The 20,391-nt window shown below is 40.0% G+C and overlaps 1 protein-coding gene across 1 annotated transcript in view; it reads left to right on the top strand.

Annotated features, from left to right (window-relative positions):
- Window positions 1-20,391, top strand: part of LOC100545863 (ovostatin-like) — a 36,878-nt gene that overhangs the window by 10,992 nt on the left and 5,495 nt on the right. Inside the window, exons 12-29 of the mRNA XM_010718195.3 lie at window positions 172-399; window positions 605-662; window positions 1,871-2,016; window positions 2,651-2,800; window positions 3,784-3,954; window positions 4,517-4,649; window positions 6,884-6,971; window positions 7,337-7,565; window positions 8,152-8,278; window positions 10,094-10,215; window positions 10,868-10,919; window positions 11,215-11,298; window positions 12,115-12,291; window positions 15,907-15,988; window positions 16,864-17,020; window positions 17,484-17,558; window positions 18,829-18,994; window positions 19,783-20,003. Coding sequence (XP_010716497.3) covers window positions 172-399; window positions 605-662; window positions 1,871-2,016; window positions 2,651-2,800; window positions 3,784-3,954; window positions 4,517-4,649; window positions 6,884-6,971; window positions 7,337-7,565; window positions 8,152-8,278; window positions 10,094-10,215; window positions 10,868-10,919; window positions 11,215-11,298; window positions 12,115-12,291; window positions 15,907-15,988; window positions 16,864-17,020; window positions 17,484-17,558; window positions 18,829-18,994; window positions 19,783-20,003 — 2,466 coding nt within the window. The remainder of the gene's footprint in view (window positions 1-171; window positions 400-604; window positions 663-1,870; window positions 2,017-2,650; window positions 2,801-3,783; window positions 3,955-4,516; window positions 4,650-6,883; window positions 6,972-7,336; window positions 7,566-8,151; window positions 8,279-10,093; window positions 10,216-10,867; window positions 10,920-11,214; window positions 11,299-12,114; window positions 12,292-15,906; window positions 15,989-16,863; window positions 17,021-17,483; window positions 17,559-18,828; window positions 18,995-19,782; window positions 20,004-20,391) is intronic.

Below are 20,391 nucleotides of genomic sequence, written 5' to 3'. Positions count from 1 at the left end.
GCAATCCCCACATTTTGGACAACTGAAATACAAGTTTTTCACACTAGCCTCAAAAAAATCTGTTTTCCAACAAAGTATTTTAGAGGGAAGATGTTTTCGCCTCTCACTTACCTGCTGATCATTTAATTTCCACTTTGTTGATTCCTCATATATGCCTCTCCTGTATCATAGGCTACACAAGCACCAGATGGCTGTGCAGACTTCTTTATGTGGAGAAATGATCATGAGTCCCAAGCCTTATTCTTTGTCCATCGTTTCTACTCACGGACCAACAGCTTTGTGAGAATTGAGCCAGTGAAGGAGAAACTAAGCTGTGGCCAGCAGAGAATGATTAATATTCACTATGTCCTGAGTAGAAAGGGTTACAGAAATGCCACCCACACAAACTTCTACTATGTGGTACGTACTACCTCAGTTCCCAAAACATATATTTTCTTCCACCTTTTCTTGAACATTAAATAAGGCAGAAATGTTCAGATCAGCCAATAGCTATAAATCACAGCTTGATTCAAGACCCTCAGAATACCACTCAATATCAGTGATTTTGTGGGAGAAGGGAGGAGGTACTTTTGATTCCATTTTGTGATTTTTTTTCTATTTCTAGGTGATGACAAAAGGAAAAATTGTTCTCAGTGGCCAAAAGCAAGTAAGAATCACTCATGGTAAGTTCTAGACTGTATCAATACAGTTACTTCAGAGCATCATTCCTATCACCAGAACATTAGTAGCTTATATAAGGTGAGATGAAAACAGAGAGCTGTTGCTAAATAGGGTATTAATTCTTAAACATCTTTCACTACTCACATTATTATTTGCTTTTGATGCAGCTCCTAAACATAATCAAATTAATCTTTTGAGTTGGGATGTAAAAATCTCATTGCGACTGAATAGGAGGAATGTAATCATTTTTTGTATTATTTCTTATTTATTTCAAAAAGTATTTAAGGTTTCAGATGTTCTGAGACATCCAAGTCTTCACCAATCAGAAGACCAAAAATTTTTAAATAATGGGTGCCTCATTTGACAGAGCAATTAGATGCTTGGAATTCATTGGAGCTTCAGAAGATTCCAAATACCATGAATGATTCAGCAAACTGAATTCCATTTTTTCATTAAAAAAAAAAAAAAAGAAATGTATTTTCTTCCAGAACCAGGTGTTCAATAAGTGACTTAAGTCTCACTCTGCATATAGGACTTATTTAGTATTGGCCATCTTCGGTCTTTTTCCAGGTATTTGTGCATTGTGGCTGCACAGCACGTGCTTGCCTATGGTCTAGAGGGGGCATCTATTCATCAAAAGGTAGCCTTGTCATACAATTTTCCCTTCATTAAAATATCTTGAGGCTATGTGGTTTCTCCATTTATCTGTGGCCTATCCAACCAATAGCAAGATGTGAGTTAGAGTGTGACTTGACAAAAAAAGATAAGAAAGCTTAGTTTCCTGTCTCTGCTCTAGTAGTTGTCATATGTATTGACAAGAACTTCATAATTCCCAGTGTTAAGAGAACACTGTCTTAGCTTAGGTAATTGGTTTATTTAATCTGGTGTAGAAGGTACTAGGTTTGAGCTCCAAAGGCAAAGTATTGCTCTTCTCGTAGCAATCATATACAGATTTTCCTGTCCAACTTCTGCTCAGCTTAGCTCCCTCTCTGCAAAGCACCCTGCTCTTAGCATTGTCCAGTTTGCATCTGGTACCTTGCTGATGGGAGTTTTTCCTCAGCCATTGAGAAATTAATCTCCTAGTAGCCAGCGTCCCTTTTTTAATGATGCAGATAGGTTATGAACAAATATGTTGTCCTTCCACCAAAGCTGAGGTTTATCTAGTCTCTTTTGTTGGCTTTTCCTCCCTTGTTCCATGTACCTTCCACAGCTCCCTGGGGTACTTTTGCCATTACACTTATTGTCACTGAGGAGCTCGCCCCCAGCGCCAGATTGTTACTCTATACGGTCCATCCCAATGGAGAGATAGTGGCTGACAGTTCTTGGATACAGAGTGATATATGCTTCAAGAACAAGGTGAAAACCTTTGTTTTCTTATCAAGGGCTATATCTACTAGAATCATAGAATCACTCACATTGGAGAAGACCTTAAAGATCATTGAGTCCAACCACAACCTAACCATACTACCCTAACTCTAATGACCCTCTGCTAAATCATGTCCCTGAGCACCACATCCAAATGGTTTTTAAACACATTTAGGGATGGTAACTCAATCACCTCCCTGGGGAGCCTATTCCAGTGCTTACCAACCCTTTCTGTAAAGGAAATTTTTCCTGATATCCGACCTAAACTTATCCTGGTGCAACTTCAGGCCGTTTCCCCTTGCCCTGTCACCAGTGAGAAGAGATGAGACCAACCCCACTCTCGCTATAAGCACCTTTCAGACATTGGAAGAGAGCAACAAGGTCCCTGACATTCACTCACATACTCAAACTCATGCTAAGCTGTCAGTGGAGTGGGAAGAAAATGATTAGGGAATTACATGACTATGAATTTTTGCAGAACAGGGATTCAGAAGGACTCTTAAGCAACAGGAGCTTTGCCCAATAGTGAATAGCATTAATGTCAGTGAAAGGTGAGATTTAGATATCTCTGCCAAGCTAATTCTCCTAATTTCTATTTTATTGTTTTCAATTTACTCATTTCCAGCTTCAGTTTGAGTTCTCTGAGAAGCAGGCTCTCCCAGGCTCTAAAATCAACATCCGCCTTGAAGCTGCTGCCAACTCCTATTGTGCCTTGCAAGCTGTAGATCAGAGTGTCTTCCTTCTTCAGCCTGAGCGAGAGTTATCTGCTGAGAGTGTAAGCCACATGCCACATGCAGTGTTCTTTCAATCTAGAGACATCCAGAATGACATTTCCTATGCCCAACTAATATCTCTTCTGCTGGCTATGTTTTTCTTTTTCTCATGTAAACAGACACTTTAGTGATTGAAAAAAAGAAATAGCAGCTGTACACTTCAAAGCTGATAGTGAAATATTTGCTTTTAGCAGTGTTAAACAGAGTATGACTAATGCAAAACTTTGACAGTATCTGAGAGTGGCTCAAATAGGCCTTAGACATAGGAAAAAGCCGCAAATATCAGCTAGTAACTTGTCAGACTCAAATCTTCTCTCTGCATAACTCAGCAGTATCTCTTCATGCTTTTTGTTCAAGTTCACCCTACAAAGCCATCACAACTCAGAAAAAGAGGGAAAGAATCTAGGCCTTCTTGCATAACATCAGTCAAATTGCTTATTCATCTGTGTAAGCATCGCTAGGTAAACTCATCATACTACATGGGACTGTTCACATGCCACCATAACTACTGAATACAGATGAAGAAGGAGCATGGGAAGAAACAAATCCTTGTGATTAAAACTATATATACATATACTATATATGTATATACACACACACACACACATACACACATATATATATACACACACACACACACATTATAGTATATATATACTATATATATATACTATATATATATTATATATATACATACACTATATACATATATATATATACATGTAGTCTTCTGAAAAAAAAAACTGATATCCTGCTCATTTCATGCATTAAGAAAGGCAGTTTTGTCTTGAAGCTGGAGAGTGGATATGTGCTGCACAATGAGGATGACAGAAGAAGCTGCACTGCAAACCCAGTCACACACTGGTTTTCAGTGAACTTCCTTCTTTTTCACTCTACAGCCATGAAAGATTTTCATGGTGTGACAGAATTTTGCACCTGCCTGGGACCTTTCCTTGTTTTTACATCAGTTGTTCTCACCTCCCAGGTGTACTACCAGCTTCATTTGAGTGATTTGTATGGCTATTATTACAATGGACTCAACCTGCAAGACGACCAGCCAGAGGAATGCACCCCAGTCAAAACCACTTTTTTTGATGGCTTGTACTATGAACCTGTCAATGTCAGCCACGATGGTGATGTCTACAGGATTTTCAGGGTATGTGGTTTTTTGTTTTTTTTTTTTTCAAATATTCCAGAAGAATTCATGCACACTAACATTAAGCTTTCTAAGGTGGTGGTTTTGATCCCTTGATTGCCTTCACTCTTGAGCCTCCAATTTCTACCATCTGATATCCACCTCTTACTCAGGAAGACTGAGAATCACTACTTGATATGTTCATTGGAATCCAGTCCATACTTCAGTAGATGATTCTTAAGCAGGACCATTAACTTTGTTCATGGCCTCAGGCATTCCTATTAAAGATCTGAGTATATTATGCACACTACTGCTTCCCTGATAAACCTTTCTCCACTCTCACTCATCCTATGTCTTTGTAACATCCAGTTGCAAAAGACCTAACATGAGCACCACCAGTGACAGAACAACAGTTGTCACTACCTGCATGTAGCAGAAGAATAACTTGTGACATTCAGAGTTGAAAAGCTGGAATGTGAGAAGTGAGGAGAGAAATAAGTGATGTTAACTCATATGGGAGACGTGGCATATATTGGTAGCTACTGCATGCACCAAGTGACATGATCGATTCTTTTACATGCAGGAGATGGGCCTGAAGGTTTTCACCAACTCCATACTACGGAAGCCAGTTCTATGCAATGAAGACAGGTTGGATTGGGAAGATAATCGTATCTATCTGGAAGATAGTGCCAGTGGTGGCAGTGCCTTTGGCAAAGGTAAAAGAATCAGAAAATCATGGAATCATAGAATGCCTTGGGTTGGAAGGGACCTCAAGGATCATCAGGTTTCCCCACAGATAGGCAGGGCCACCAACCTCCAGATCTGGTACTAGATCAGATTGCCCAGGACCCCATCCAACTTGGTCTTGAACACCTCCAGGGATGGAGCACCTACAGCCTCTCTGGGCAGCCTGTTCCAGCACCTCATCACTCTCTCTGTGAAGAACTTCCCCCTGACATCTAATCTAAACTTTCCCTTTCTGAGCTTAAAACCATTCCCTATCATCCTATCCCTTTCCACTCTTACAAGAAGTTGATTCCCTTCCTTTTTATAATCCCCTTTTCAATACTGGAAGGCTGCAATGAGGTCTCCTCACAGCATTCTCTTCTCCAGTCTGAATAAGCCCAGATCCCTCAGCTTGTTTTCATAGGGGAGGTGCTCCAGCCCTCTGATCATCTTCATGGCCCTCCTCTGGACCTTCTTCAATAGCTTCACATCTTTCCTACACTGGGGGTCCCAGACCTGGATACAGTACTCCAGATGGGACATCATGAGGGCAGAGTAGGCAATCACCTCCCTGTCCCTGTTGGCCCTCTTCTGATGGAGTCCAGGAGACTATTGGTCTTCCAAGCTGCAAGAGCATGTTGCTGGCTCAGTGTTCAGTTATTCATTCACCAGGACCCCCAGGTCCTTACCTGCAGAGCTACTTTCAAGGAGTTCTCCTAGCTTGTATATGTATCTAGGATTACTTCGGTCAAAGTGCAAAATCTTGCACTTTGCTATGTTGAACTTAACTAGGCTCATGTGGGCCCAACTTTTGAGTTTGTTGAGGTCCCTCTGGATGCCATCCCTCCCTTCTAATGTGCCAATTGCACCACTCAGCTTGGTGTCATCAGCAAACTTGCCGAGGGTGCACTCAACCTCATCATCAATGTCACTGATGAAGATATTGAAGAGCACTGGTCCCAAGACAGAAGATTCATGCTCTGTCTCCATTTCCAGTATGTCTGGTCTTCAAAACTTGTGCATGTAGAAAATAACAGACAGCATGTTAAGGGTTTTAGGGAACAGATCTCTATCTCACATTTTGCCTCTAGTAATCTTTTGCTGACAGTCCTCACAGAATTGGAATCAGTTCTCTCCCTCTTAGGTATAGAATACATATGGAAAAGAGATAGAATTACTTTCATAAACTGATATCAGTTTTTTAGTGTTTTCTACATAAGAACCTTTGTGCAACTAGTAATTCAATCATACATTTTAAATGAAATATTGACGTGGAAATATGATGCAAATTAATGATGTTGAGATCTCACACAGCACCTAACACACTTAGCACATAGGTCTTGAAAGCACTTTAAAAATTAGCAAGATTTAAGATAATATTCCTTCAAGTTAGCTTTTATCAACAAAATAACTAAAATTAACAGATACTTGTATAGTCATTTCCATGACATAGCAAACAAGAGGAAATCTGTGGCATCTCCATGCTAAATTTACCATTTGACATCACAACTGAGGCCATGAAATCATGGAACTAAACCCTAGATTTCTAGTCTTGGTCTGTGTATAACCAATGAATATACAAGTATTATAATTAAGGAATATACAAAAGAGCTTGGCTATGGATAAGCAGGTTATTATACCAAAAAGAATATGTAAAGGGCTTACCCTTATCCTGGTCTCACTGAAAAACTCCCAAAGGAGGGATCTTTAGAAAGAGATCCTTCCCTACTGGTAGTCAGCTCTTAAATGGGGTCTAGGAGAGGTGAAACCAGGCTCCACCCCTTCCTGCAGGTGATTGCCTTCACCTGTGCTCCCAGGGCTGATTCATTGCTTGTCTCAGGTGATCAATCAGAGGTTCAGGCCGTGATTCAGCAGTTTCCATACAGTCCTGTTGTTTAACTTTCTAATGGGATGAAAATTCAGCTCCAGTTTATTTGTCTGGACAGGGTAAAATTATTGAGTTATAAGGGGGAGTTTTTAAAGCAATATATACTCTGGTAACAATTCTGGTCTCTGTTGCCCATTTGCGAATTGAAGAGATGTAGTGATAGAGGAGAAACATAAAATCCCTTGCTAATTACATGATGTGCCTTTCACTGTGGAGGGGAAAAAAAAAAAAAAAAAGGTTAATTGTATTGCGAAATGCCTAAATTCTCAAGTATTTTCCTATGGGAAAAGGGAACAGATAGTACATTTTTTTCTTTATTCTCATAATCTTCCCTAGAATCTTCAAAGATTGCTGCTGCTGGTCCTATTAACACTGTTCGGAAATACTTCCCTGAGACCTGGATTTGGGATCTGGTTCGCACAGAGTGAGTATTTTCACCTTCTCTTCTTATCTCTTATGTGGATATTTGAGTTCTTGCTGAGATGAATGCTGGAGGATAGAACATTAATCCAAATATATTGGTTCTAATCTGCATGTTTGGATATTGTGGCATTTAAACAAATGTTATTTCTGAATTTAAAAAGCCAAGTACTCTTCCAAGTGCTTTTTAACGCGTAGTTCACCAATACCTTCATCTTTACCTCCAATTTCATAATTTCTTTTTAAATATGGAGGAGAATCCTAAAGAAACTGAGGTGAAAACTCTGAAGTATTAACTCCGTCACGGGCCTATTCTATAATTTGCTCTGAAAATATCATTTCTCATTCAGATTTTCTTGTTTTCCTCAGTTCTACTGGAGAGGCTAATGTCTTTTACACCATCCCTGATACCATCACAGAATGGAAAGCCGGTGCTTTCTGTTTGCAGGATGATGCTGGGTTTGGCATCTCCTCACCTGTTTCACTGACAGCATTTCAACCATTCTTTGTGGATCTTGCCTTGCCATACTCTGTCATTCGAGGGGAAAGAATTAATTTAATAGCCAACATCTTCAACTACCTTGACAAGTGCATCCAGGTACATCAAATTTCCTTTCAATTTCTATATGGTTTACCTCTTCCCCAGAGTTCCCAGCATTGTTTTTCTGCCCTGCATATTGCATTAAAAATGCAGAAACAAGTGCTCTGATGCATTACTCTCTCACCCTCTCTGACAGGATCCATTCCTACATCATTAGGATAGTGTGTCCAGTGATCACTATGACTGGTACAAAGAAGATAAGAACCTGCTTCTTATCCCTACGTAGTTCAGTTATTTTTGCTCCTGAGAGAGAAATTTGAACAGAGTATATGGATATTGTGCTCTCCCAAATAATATGTACCGAGTATGTAGCATATAGCAGAAAATCATAAGAAGATATGACTAATAAAATGAGCACAGACGTCTTGGCATACTTCTGTCAAATGCAGCCAGTAGCAGCAGGTACAAGTTAGATAGGTTTGCTATTTCCTCAAACAAATGTCCCTTTCTTATTTCCAGGTATCATCTCATAGAATCAGATGACATGGTTTCACAAGCAAGTGACATTTTCCTGTGCCCTGAAGCATAAATTCAGGGGCAGCCTATTTCATTTGTAATTTTTCTCTTTCTCTCTGCATCTCAGATCAGTGCCATACTGGCAGAGTCAAGCGACTACAAGGTGGAAGTCCTTTCACCAGAAGTAAACACAGCAAGGGTGTGTGCCAATGAAAGAAAAACTTATATTTGGGCTGCTAGCCTCCTCAGTCTTGGTAATTTTGTCTTTTGGTCACCCTAATTCATCTCAATTCTATCTTTCAGCTTTTGTCATTTCACTCTTTAATGAAGGATCAATAATCCACAGACAGGCGGTTCTGGACAATTCCACTAGTTACTATGTAAATCAAATACTGGACTTTCGCTAAAGCTCCCCTATGCATGTATATATGCACTGAATAAGTAGCTATCTGTTCTGGTGTTTTATCTCTTCTAATTTCAATAGTTTATTTCTTGTCTATTTTAGGAAGAATTGTTCACTTGCCTTGTCATGCATGGAATACTGTCAGGAGTTCATGACACTATAATAATTCAGTTGACAGTCTTATATCAAATCACTTCTATTCAGTAAGAATCAATGAGTGAAGAGGACATTGCTCCTCCCCAGTTTAACAGTTGTGTAAATTAACACATTTGAGTCAGCATTGTCTTCAAAAGAAGCATTTACAACTGCTTGCATGTGCTAGTGCATCAAAAGTTGAAGTATAAAAAAACTTTATTTAGCAAAAATTCTTCTGAAAATGAACAGATAAGCCCTTTCTTTAAAATGTTTCTAAATCAGTGTGACTGATTTCCTTCAAACTCAGTGGAAAATTTATAGTAAGACAAGAAGTGGATAAGAAGTGAAATAGTGCTACAAAGCTGAAAAAAATAAAGCTGCTGTCTCTCCTAGCTATTTTGTCCCAAGAGGAAAATTCCTTTGGATCACCTATTTGCAATGACTTCAGGGTAAAATGAGCAATGCCTGTCAAGCCGCTCAGTTTAGAGTTGTTCACTTTAGAGTTGTTCTAGAGTGTTGCAGCAGCACTGAGGCTGCTCTTAAGCATTGCCTTCAGTTAATAAAATCTGTCTGAAGGAAAGAGGCAGCAGAGCATTGCAAGCATTGCAACACTGACCCTAGGCCAGAGAGAGATAACAAAAGGTCAAGAAGAGGTAGGAACTGTTAGTGAGTACTGTCAGTTGTTTGGCATTCATCACTGTTTCATTCCTTGTACTAGATCCTGTCATAGTTTCAGCTGGGATGGAATTGTTTTCTTCATAGTGTCTGGTATGATGCTATGTTTTGGTTCTAGGAGAAAAACAATGTTGATAATACACCAGTGTTTATAGTTGCCTGCTAAGCAGTGTTGTATAGAACCAAGGCCACTCATAGTGAAAGGCTCAAGGAGCTGGGAGGAAATAGCTGACTTAAATTGGCCAAAGGGATATTCCATGCCATATGACATCATGCAGAAGGAGTACTGAAGGTGATGGGAATTCATCTCTTTCCCCCATTGCTCAGGGGACTAGCTGGGCATCCACCAGGTGTTGGTGAGAAACTGCTTGTACACCACTTGTTACATACATTATATAGTATATATAGTATATATAGTATATATATATACTATATATATATATATATAGTATATATAGTATAGTCCACGTGTGTGTGTGTGTATATGTGTATACACACTATATATATATATATGTATATATATATATATACACTATATATACAATAACTATTTTCCTTTTCTCTATCTTAGTAAATAGTTTTATCTCAACCCATGAGTTCTACTTTGTTCTTTTGATTCTCTGCCCCATCCCACTGGGAAGGGGAGGAGTGAGCAAATGACTATGTGGTGCTGAGCCTCTAGGCAACTGTTCCTTGCCATCCTTGGAGAGATGTGGAGCTTTAACTAAATTTGTTTCTACTGAGCTGCCTTTAGAGAGACACATTTGTCAACAGACCACAAGACTAGAAGGAGCCAGAGGTAACTATAGACACAAAAAATAACTTTCTTTTCTTGGACTGGTGGTTGGCTCTCCAGGCGAGGTGAAATTCACAATTACTGCTGAAGCCAAACTGAATACTAAAGCTGCCAAAAATAGCACACCAGCAGAAGAGGAGACAATTCGCACAGACACCCTGACTCAAATGCTACTAGTTGAGGTACAATACAAGATTTTCATGTACTTTTTGTTTTTTGGAATTTCAGTTCTGTTACCTATGATCTGGAAGATATTAGCTGATGTTAAGAGACAAGAAAGCTGACACAGATGGAGCTGTGTACAGTAGGCTTCTCCATATGAAACTGAGAGTGGAACTCAGAACAATTTGGCATCCACTGTTCTTTCTAGAACAATGAGCATAAATGCCCTGAACCAAAAATGCCCTGGATGTCAGCAGAGCTGTATTTAGAGGGGAAGAGATTCCATTCCTTATCTACATGTGCCTTTTGCCTGTGACTGTAATTCTGGGGAGAGGAGGGCAGATATGAAAGGAATGAGATTTGTCTTGAGCATCCTAGAGTAGAAGAGACACAATTCTCCCCAAGTCCTCCTCAGAGGCTGGAACTGCCTATTTTATAAATGCTTTCTAAGAAAGATAGTGCTCTGCACAGGCTATGGTATAATAATGAGAGTAGGACATGGACAAAGAGATATTCTAATGGAGATGAGGCAGAACTGGGTACAGGGGGATGCACCCTCTGGATAGCCACATCTATGTAATACCTTACACTATTTAATGCTTTCTGGTTTCATGGTGATGATTTTTTTTTTTTTTTTAAATTCCCCCTGACCACCTGTCTGCAATCAAACAGCCTGAAGGTGTTAAAAAAGAATTGACTCAGAGCTCCCTCATCTGTACAAAAGGTAAGGCAAGTTTATTCATTGAGTCCAGGAAATTAGTGCAAATAATTCACTGCTTTGTTGTTTTTGTCCTATGAAATCGGAGACCCTTCCAGAGGAGGAAAAATGGTTTCAGGGTTAAGGAGAAGGGCTACAGCTCAGGATTTTCAGAGATACCTCAGACTCATTGGGCATGGACTCTTCAGCAGTTTCTTTACCAAAACAGCAAATAGTAATTCCAACTGTAGTCATGCTTAGAAAGTAAAAAACTTCCAGAAAAATGATATTTTCAACAATTACTGTTATGTTTTCTTGTTAGGTACAACAGTTTCTGAACCAGTGCTTCTCAACCTGCCAAGAAATGTAGTGCAGGGATCAGCCAGAGTTTATTTCTCTGTCATTGGTAAGTGTAATACCTAGACTAAAATTAAAAGTGAAGTACTTTTTTCCTCCTGTGTGGCTTCCAGTGCTATCATGTATACCTATGCAAAACTAAAACAAATTTGAGGATCTTGATTTTAAACAAATGTTTTCTACTTTCTGAAATGAACAACCATCTTTCTTTGCCAAAATTGTCTCCTGTTGTTCAAAAAAGGATAGAACAAAACAATCAAATTATTTCCATTTATATTTCATTTCAGATGATATTGTGTTAGTTATCCTGTTCTGTATAGTAAAACTGAAAAGTAAGCAAAAGCACGCTTCTTGAAAAAAAAAAAAAATCACATTGTTTTGATTTCTTGGATAGAAGACTTCAAAAATATGCTGACTGCATAATTCAAATCTGACCTACTAATCTTAAACTCTTTAAGAATATAAGTTCTCATTAATGAAAAGTTTATGAGATTCTGAACACAGACTGCTTTCTAAAAACAGTTGTTTTCCATGCTAGAGACAGTGTGGAACTTACTGGTATTGTGGAATACAGCATACGTAGTCCATCAGCAACATATGATCAACTGTCATTTTAAATATGCACACCAAAAAGGAAGAGTTATAGCTGATTTTCAGAAATCATTCCAGTCAGTGTCAGTGCTCGGTTCCTTCTGAAATTTACAGTTTCTCAAGTGCCCAGCATCAAAATAAAAAATCATAATATTCTTTGACTACTGTGATTATTATGGACTCAAAGACAATGGAGTAATGTAACATAAAGCATGTATAAAGCTGTGTAATAAAAAATATGTTTGACCTAACCCCTTGTATCTTTAATTCTCAGGAGACATTTTGGGTACAGCCTTAAGGAATATGGAAAACCTCCTCCATATGCCTTACGGCTGTGGAGAACAGAACATGGCCTTGTTCACACCCAACATCTATGCCCTGGATTATCTGAATAAGACTGGACAGCTGACTGAAGAGATTAGAGTCAAGAGTACTGGATATTTAACCACAGGTGACAGCCTTTCACATTCTTTCGTCTAGTATTGTGATAAAACTTTAGAGCTCTGATTGGTGAACACAGATCTCTGAATTCTAGCACCACATGTGCTAGACTTTGAGGAGATCAGTTCCAGTGCAGAGAGTTGCAAAAGGCTCCTCTCCCGGCAAAACCATGTTTAAAACTGCAAAATCAGAAGCATGGTGGCTGTAACAAGAGGCAGCTCTGAGACAACATGGACAGAACCAGGAGGAACGGCAACACTATAAAAGTCAAGGCAACCTCCATTTCAACAAAGACTTCATGTAGAGATGTTTCAGAGTGCAGGCTTGTGCTGGAGGCCCTATCCCAGCGAGGCAAAACCACAGTGAAAACTGCTAACTCAAGAACCTTAGAGCCTCTGGGGAGAGGCAGCTATAATACAGCATGGGTGGAGCCAGGAGAGACGGTGGAATCCGCCCACACATACAAAGGTAGCCCCTAGGAACACTAGTGACTAGGAGCAGGCAAATAGGGTATGGTGTGGCAGTAGGGAACGTTGTGGCACTGTGCAAGGCAGCTCACTCAGGAAGAGTGAGTAGACAGAGCCAGCACACTGTGGGCCAGAGGGGTACATTCAATAGGAGATTATTGCCCTCTAGGTACAGGGCTATCCTGTGATTGGAGTAACGGGATTAATGTCCCTGGAGAATAGAGACCCTAGTCAAAGTATCCACTCAGTTGAAAGCTAGGGCATTAGCACCCATCAGGAAAGATGCCAAAACTCAGCTTGATCTCTAAGGCAAGCTTACGGTCATCCAGGCCTCCAGCTGCACGGATATCCTTTGGCAGCCGTGAGAACAGCTGTGTGAGGTGTGAACAGGTGGATAATTTGTTCAATTTAGTGGAGAGGTTATGAGATGAAATATATAGGTTAAAAAGTGTCATAGGGACTAAGAGGACTGAGCAGAGGAGCTACACTGCCCTTGCAGAAACAGGTCTACCACAGAAGAAAGCAGAAGATCCAAGGAAGACTGTATCCTATCACTGCAAGGCTGAAGGTAAGAACTCAAAGGAATGGAAAGCTGGAGGAAAGTCTGTTCTCAGAGCTGCAGAACTCCTCACCCACTCTAGCCCCCCAAGTGCTTCTGTGTAACAGTACAAGGCTCTGGATACAGAATGCCTTTCTTTGGGTGATAACAGCCCATTTACACTGGAGGAATCACTAAAATCAAAACAAGAAAAGTCTTCCACCATTATCAAGGCTACATCTTCAAAGAAGAAGAGAGGGTTATTAGTTATAGTCAGCTCTTCCCTGCAGGGAATGTCCAATACGCTGGGCAGATCTCCTTCTTAGAGAAATCGTCTTAGAGAAGTCTCTATGGGGCTCAGGTGAAGGATATCATGCAATAATTACCCGGTATAGCCAACATTACTGCTTTTCCACTTGGAAAGTGATGAAACAGCTACATGCAGTTCAAAGGCCATTCAAAAGGGACTTTAGGGCTTTGGAACATCAGTTGAAGGAACTGAGGGCACAGATAATCTTCTGCTCTGGGTAAGGAAAAAAGAAATTGAAAGATCCTATCGATAAACAGCTGGCTTTGTGACTGCCTCTGCTAGAACTTTGGGTTTTTTGAAAGTGGAGTGGCCTATATGGCACCAGGCTTGCAGGAGCCAGATGGGGTTATCCTTTCTCAAAGGGGAAGATGGTTCTCGGGGAAAAAGCTGTCAGAGCTCATTGTCAGGGGAAGGGGGGACTATAGTGAGCCTGCCCATGATAAGCTGTGGGACAGCATAGTTAGAGGAACTGGGTGCTAGTGGGGGCCATCAACCTGCTGCATGCTTGAGACCTTGTGGTAATGAAGGCAAGAAGAACACTTAAGGTAGGCAATTAAAATGAATTAAGGAGTTCACCTCAAAGAAGGTGACAAGACTGGCTGCCCAGCTGATATGCCTGATGCAAGAATGGTTTTTTACAGCTACATCAAATAGAAAAGGAAAGTCCAAGCAATACAGGACAGCTTAGTAACAATGAACAGGGAGAAAGTTGAGGAAATCGACAATTTTCCTCAGTCTTCACTAACTATAGGTCTTTTCACAACCCTTGAGTAGATGAGTCAAAAGGTGGGGACTTGGAGAACAATGCCCCTCCTGCTGTAAGTGAAAATCAGGTTCATAACACCTAAGAAACCTGAACACCCATATGTTTATGTATTGCAGTGAGATGTGTCCCAGAGTCCAGAGGGAATTGGCTGACATAGTTGCCAGGCCTCTCTTCATGATATTTGAAGAGTCATGATGGTCAGGTGAAGTCCTGAGTAGCTCAAAAAAAAAAAAAAAAAAAAAAAGGTTACACCAATTTTTAAGAAGAGTAGAAAGGTTGACCCAGGAAACTACTGAATTCTGTACCAGGGAGGATCCTCTTGGATCTTCCCTGGTACAAGATCCTTCTTCCTCTTCCACCTGCTAAGGGAGGTGGAAGATGAGAAGGGAGATGATGCAAGAAAACCAGCATGACTTCACCAAGAACAAGTCCTCATTGACCAGCTTAGTAGTCTTCTATGATGGAGTACATCAGTGGAAAAAGGAAAAGCAGCTTATGTTATCTATTGGGACTTCAATATGGCCTTTGTCACAGTCTCCCCATAAAGTCCTTCTCTTCAAATAGGAGAGAGATGGATGGGATGAATGGACAATTCAATGGGTGAGGAACCAGCTGCAAGATCATACCCAGAGGATATGGTCAATGAATCAATGTCTAAATAGAGATCAGTGACAAGTGGTTCCCTCAGGCATCAGTACTGGGATCAATGCACTTTAGTATCTTCGTCAACTATATTGATAATGGGATTGAGAACGCCATCAACAAGTTTGCCAGTGAAAGCAAAGCTGTGTGGTACAATTGATGTGCCTGGGGGATGGGATGCCATCCGGAGAGACCTAGACATGCTCGAGAAGTGGGCTCAGGAGAACCTAATGAGATTCAACAGATTCGAGTGCAAAGTGTTGAACATGGATTACTACAACCTTCACTATTAATACAAGCTAGGGGACAAAAGGATTGAGCACAGCACTGCTGAAGAGGACTTTGGGCTTCTGATGGATTGCAAACTGGACATCAGCCAAAGAGAAGGCTTCAGGGAGACTAGATAGAAGCCTTTCATTATCTAAAGGAGTCTATAAGAAAGAAAAGGGCAGATTCTTGGGAGCCTTCAAGGGCTTCAATGGTTTCAAACTAGAAGAGGAGAGGTTTAGATTGGATATAAAGAAAAGGTATGTTTTTTTTTTTTTTTTTTCTTTTGTTTTTTTTTTTACAGTAAGGGTAGTGAGCCACTGGAACAGATTGCCCAGAAAGATGGTGGATGCCTCATCTTTGGAGGCATTCAAGGTTAGGCTGGATGTGACTCTGAGCAACCTGTCCTGTTTCCTGCAGGGGTATTGGATTAGATGTTATTTAAGTGTCCCTTTCACCTCAATTCTGTAATTCCATGTATTGCACAGTGATGCCAGCATGCCAAAGAAGCATTTGGTACTATCAGGAGCATAAGTAGCTAGAATCTTAGTGTTAAAACACAGTGTGCTTCAGTTGAATAAAGGCCATAACTAGTTCTTATCTGTGATAAGAAAACATCTTTATTGTATTTTCAGGGTACCAGAAACAGCTGTCATACAAACACCAGGATGGGTCCTACAGCTCTTTTGGGACACGAGACAAGGAAGGAAATGTATGGTAAATGATGACACTTTCTATTTCCCTAGCTCAGAATCTTTAGGCTTTGAAATGTTTTAGGTGATTCTTATTTTTAATGGACTAAATGGACATAGTTCAATTAATTTGCATCTCCCACTAAGAGAGATGTGAGTAAAACTGGAGAGGTTGCAACAGAATAATAAGGTGGTCAGAGTCTGGAGCACATAATGTTCAAGGAGAGACTGAAAGAACTAAACTTGTTCAGCCCATAGAATAGGAGGCTAATGGATACCTAGATATAGCCTTCTACCACCTAGGTCAGGACTGTAGAAAAGACAGTCAAACTCTTGTCAGAGGTGCACAGAGTAAGGAAAACAATTTTTCTGTATGCAAGTTGCAACAGGGAAAGCTGGATAGAATGAAAACAAATCTTGCCTAGAAGAAGGGTGTAGAATTTAAGCAGTTGCCCAGAGAGGGCGTGGAAACCTCAATTTCTGCAGATTTTGCCACATGGCAGGACAAGACACTGAGCAATCTGACTGAGCTTTGATGTTGATCCTAGTGATCCTAGGCAGGTGATGGGACTGGATACTTCTAGAAGTCCCTTCCCACCAGTTTATTTCATAATTGTGTTGGTTAAAGTAAGAAATTACTACCATCAGTCATCAAGCTGCATCTATGCTTTACTCCAGCTTTGAAAGAAAGGTTTCAGCACAGTAATGGAGAAATCTCAGGTCAGTTTGTAATACCAGAACTTTAACTATTTATTTAAAATGTACAAAACACTTGTTTGTTTTACCACAGACATTATGGATATCATTCTATGTCCATTTCTATTCATATCCAGTTACTGGTATACCTTCTCTTAATCTTGTTCACACTTTATATGCTTTCTGGTTCTGGTTCACTTGTAGGCTCACTGCCTTTGTCTACAAGTCATTTGCACAAGCAAGACGGTACATCTATATTGATGAAAACGTCCAGTCTCAAACTCTGATCTGGCTGGCAAGAAAGCAGAAGTCAGATGGCTGCTTTGAAAATGCTGAGTCACACTTCAACAATGCTTTGAAGGTAACTGAGTTCAGTACACTTTCAAACTTCCAGTCCTGCCACTGGTATCAATTTGGATAACTTCAGCTAGACACAGGCTAATCACCAGACCCACACTCTCCTGTTCTTCTCTAACGCCTCTTATAAAAGGAGGGCATGAGTATTGTTTCCCATTGATGATGAAGTAGAAACAAATAGAATTTTCTAAGTTAGACACCTCAGGTTGTTGTTTTTTTTCCACCAGTGCATTTAGCCATTGGCTACACAAGCTATTATATGTTTTATTACATGTGTAAAACCAAGAAAAAGCACAAAATAATTTTGGCTAATCATGACTGAACTTTCTTTTTCTTGTGCACACAGAGAGACAGAAATTGATTCTGATGTCTGTTCTAACTATTATGTAAACTGTTAGTAAAATCCTATTTTTTGTTTTCTAGGACACCTGTACTGACTTTTTTTTGCTTGTGGCTTTTTTCTTCAGGCTGGTGAAGAAGGTGAATACTCACTTACAGCCTACATTGTGGCAGCGTTGCTGGAGGCTGGACACTCTGTTCGGGTAGGTAGTTGCTGCAGTTATCCTTTTTTTTTTTTTTAGTCTGGTCGGCCACATGTCAAACAATGAATAAGTCTTTGTACTCACATAAATTTATTTTTAATGTCTTAAATTCTTGTGCAGTATGGTCAGCACAGGAATCTGTTTCCAGAACCCTGCAGTTGCCATAAGCGTGGTTGTTGTTTATTTGTCCAATTTTTATGGATTCATCTGATTGCATAGAATCCCTAAGGAATCCAATTGTGATAAACAATAGTAGTCCATATGCGTGCATAATCCATATTGGGTTTACCTACTCCATTCAGAGTCCAGTCTGAAATTCACTCTGGATTTGCCAGTCCCAAATCCAGGATATCCAAATCTCCAATTCTACAGATCGTCTCTGCACATTTAGATCTATGTTGTGTGTCATTGGTAAAAATGAAAGGAAATGATTAGCTACTGGTTGGAATACTTATTAGATGTGGGAGAATGGGAACTGAGTTTTATTCTTTGTAATATACTTCTCGAATATCCTTGAGACCCTGACTTGATTCTTTGTTCTTCTGTAAAACAGGGACGATTATAATTGTTTCCATTCTTACAAATGTGTTCTAAGTATGCTGAGTTTTACAACACCCTCAGATACTGTGGGATAGGGCATAATTTATGTACTTAAGGTAGACAAGACAAAAGCATTGTGCAGCACTGAATAGTTCTGCACCTTTGAGGGCTTAGTTCCCAATATCTTTTATAAGAAGCTCCAAAGCCTGGTGCCAACCTCTGTAAGTGAGACTACATAGACAAACTGCTACTATGGTTATTAGTGTGTTGGTGATACCTAAGCTGAACCAGGGCTCACGAAGATAATCTATAGGGATAAAATGTTGAAGAGGTATCTTGATAGCTATAGCTTCCAAATGAGTAATAACACCCATATGAGAGAGCTTGCTTCGTTATGACTTTTCAGTACACTTCACAGAACTCTGTAAAACTGATCCCACTTTCTAGATGAAGCAACCAAAGGTCAAAGGATTCTCTTGCAAAAGATCATCTCACAAGTCAGGAGAAGGAACAGTGCTCTGCTAGTTCTCCAAATGGAAGCAGAAACAAAGTAGCACTGCTGCAATATCATATTTTAAAAGAGACACATTGTAGGCCCTCTAATGCAGAACAGATTTTGTATATTTTGGAGTGAAGAATCATATGGTAGCTTGAGAAGTGATGAAGGTCTTTAAAGGGAAGCTGAGACACAAACCAGAGTACCTGATGACTCTACTGTATTTTGTCCTAGCATCCTGTGGTTTGGAGTGGCATGAACTGTTTGGAGACTGCATTTAGCAATGGGGTCCACAACCTGTATAACCATGCCCTCTTTGCCTATGTTTATGGCTTAGCTGACAAACAGGAAAGATATCAATATTTTCTTGAAAAGTTGGACAAAAGAGCTACCAGAAGTGGTGAGTGCAATATGGCCATGATGCAAGCAATAAAGCTTGGCCTATGGTATGATGTAAGTTATTCTAATATACGTTTTTCTCTCTCATGCTGTTCCCTTCCCATTTCATGTCTGAATTTATTTCTATGAACTTCTCTCTCTGTCTTTTGATCTCACTATGGATTGAGCTGTGGACTGATGTTCTTAAAATTGTAAAATAATCTAGATGGGAAAAGACCTCAGGAAAACTCCAGTCCAACGTTATGGAAGACTACATCTAGTTTTCCCATTAGCCTTCTCTTCTACAAGCTCGACTAGTTCATATTACTGTGTCATGTACTCCAGCTTATTACCATTTTGCCATCTTTCTGCTGCACTGCCTTCACATCATAGAATGGCTTAGGTTGAAAGGGACCCAAGGATCATCAGGTTCCATTACCCCTGCCACAGGCAGGACCACCAACCTCCAGATCTGGTAATAGACCAGGCTGCCCAGGGCTCCATCCTGCCTGGTCTTCAACACCTCTAGGATGGGGCATCCCCCATTTTGACTTGTACTGCTCACTTTTATTAATTTCCTTTCTGTTTTCTTTTCCTCCTTGAAACTGACGTTCATACAGCTTAGAACATTAAGAGCTAAAAAGCCCTTTTAGATAAAGGAAGGGCAGGAATTGTATGCCTGTCTCCCATGTGATACTGTAGCGAATTAACTAGCAAGTATTTTTTAGTGCTTTTTGCATTGTTGATTTTTTTGTTTGTTTTTGTTATTGTGGTTCTGTACTCACATGGTTCTGTTTTTTTTGTTTTCAGATGGTTCAGTTTACTGGCAGAGAGAAAATAAGCCACCAGCAGAACATTTCCCTGCTTTCTATTCCCGTGCTCCTTCTGCTGAGATCGAAATGACGAGCTATGTGCTTTTGGCTTTGCTCAACAAAGCCAAACTTACACCAGATGACTTATCATACATTTCTCGCATTGTGTACTGGCTTGTGAAACAGCAGAACCCATATGGTGGTTTCTCCTCCAGCCAGGTGACAACTGGGTGTGGTAAAGAGAATACCTTTTGGGAATAGTGCAGCCTGCAAGGTGGATGACATTTCTTCCTCATTGTACATTCAGTTGAACAGTATTTGATAAGTGGTGCCTACATAAGTCTTGTTAGAGCACATTGAGCTCTTTCTTGGCAGCTTCATATATATAGGTGGATGTGTGTGTGTGTGTGTATAAATATACATATATAAAATATACATTTTTAATATATTTTATATTATATATATATATTATATAGTAGGAAATCATCTGATTTTCAAGTTAGCAGAAGACAACAGTAACTGTTGATAGAGCATTAATCCTGGGATAATTCATGCCTGTTGCCCCAGAACTTGTAGCTTCTCTCCTTGTCGCTTTACAAAGTCCTCC

The sequence above is a fragment of the Meleagris gallopavo genome, chromosome 1 (assembly GCF_905368555.1).
Source record: "Meleagris gallopavo chromosome 1, MGAL_WU_HG_1.1, whole genome shotgun sequence".
Lineage (NCBI taxonomy): Eukaryota > Metazoa > Chordata > Aves > Galliformes > Phasianidae > Meleagris > Meleagris gallopavo.
Note: the sequence above shows the minus strand (reverse complement) of the source record. Positions and strands in the feature narration are given on the sequence as shown.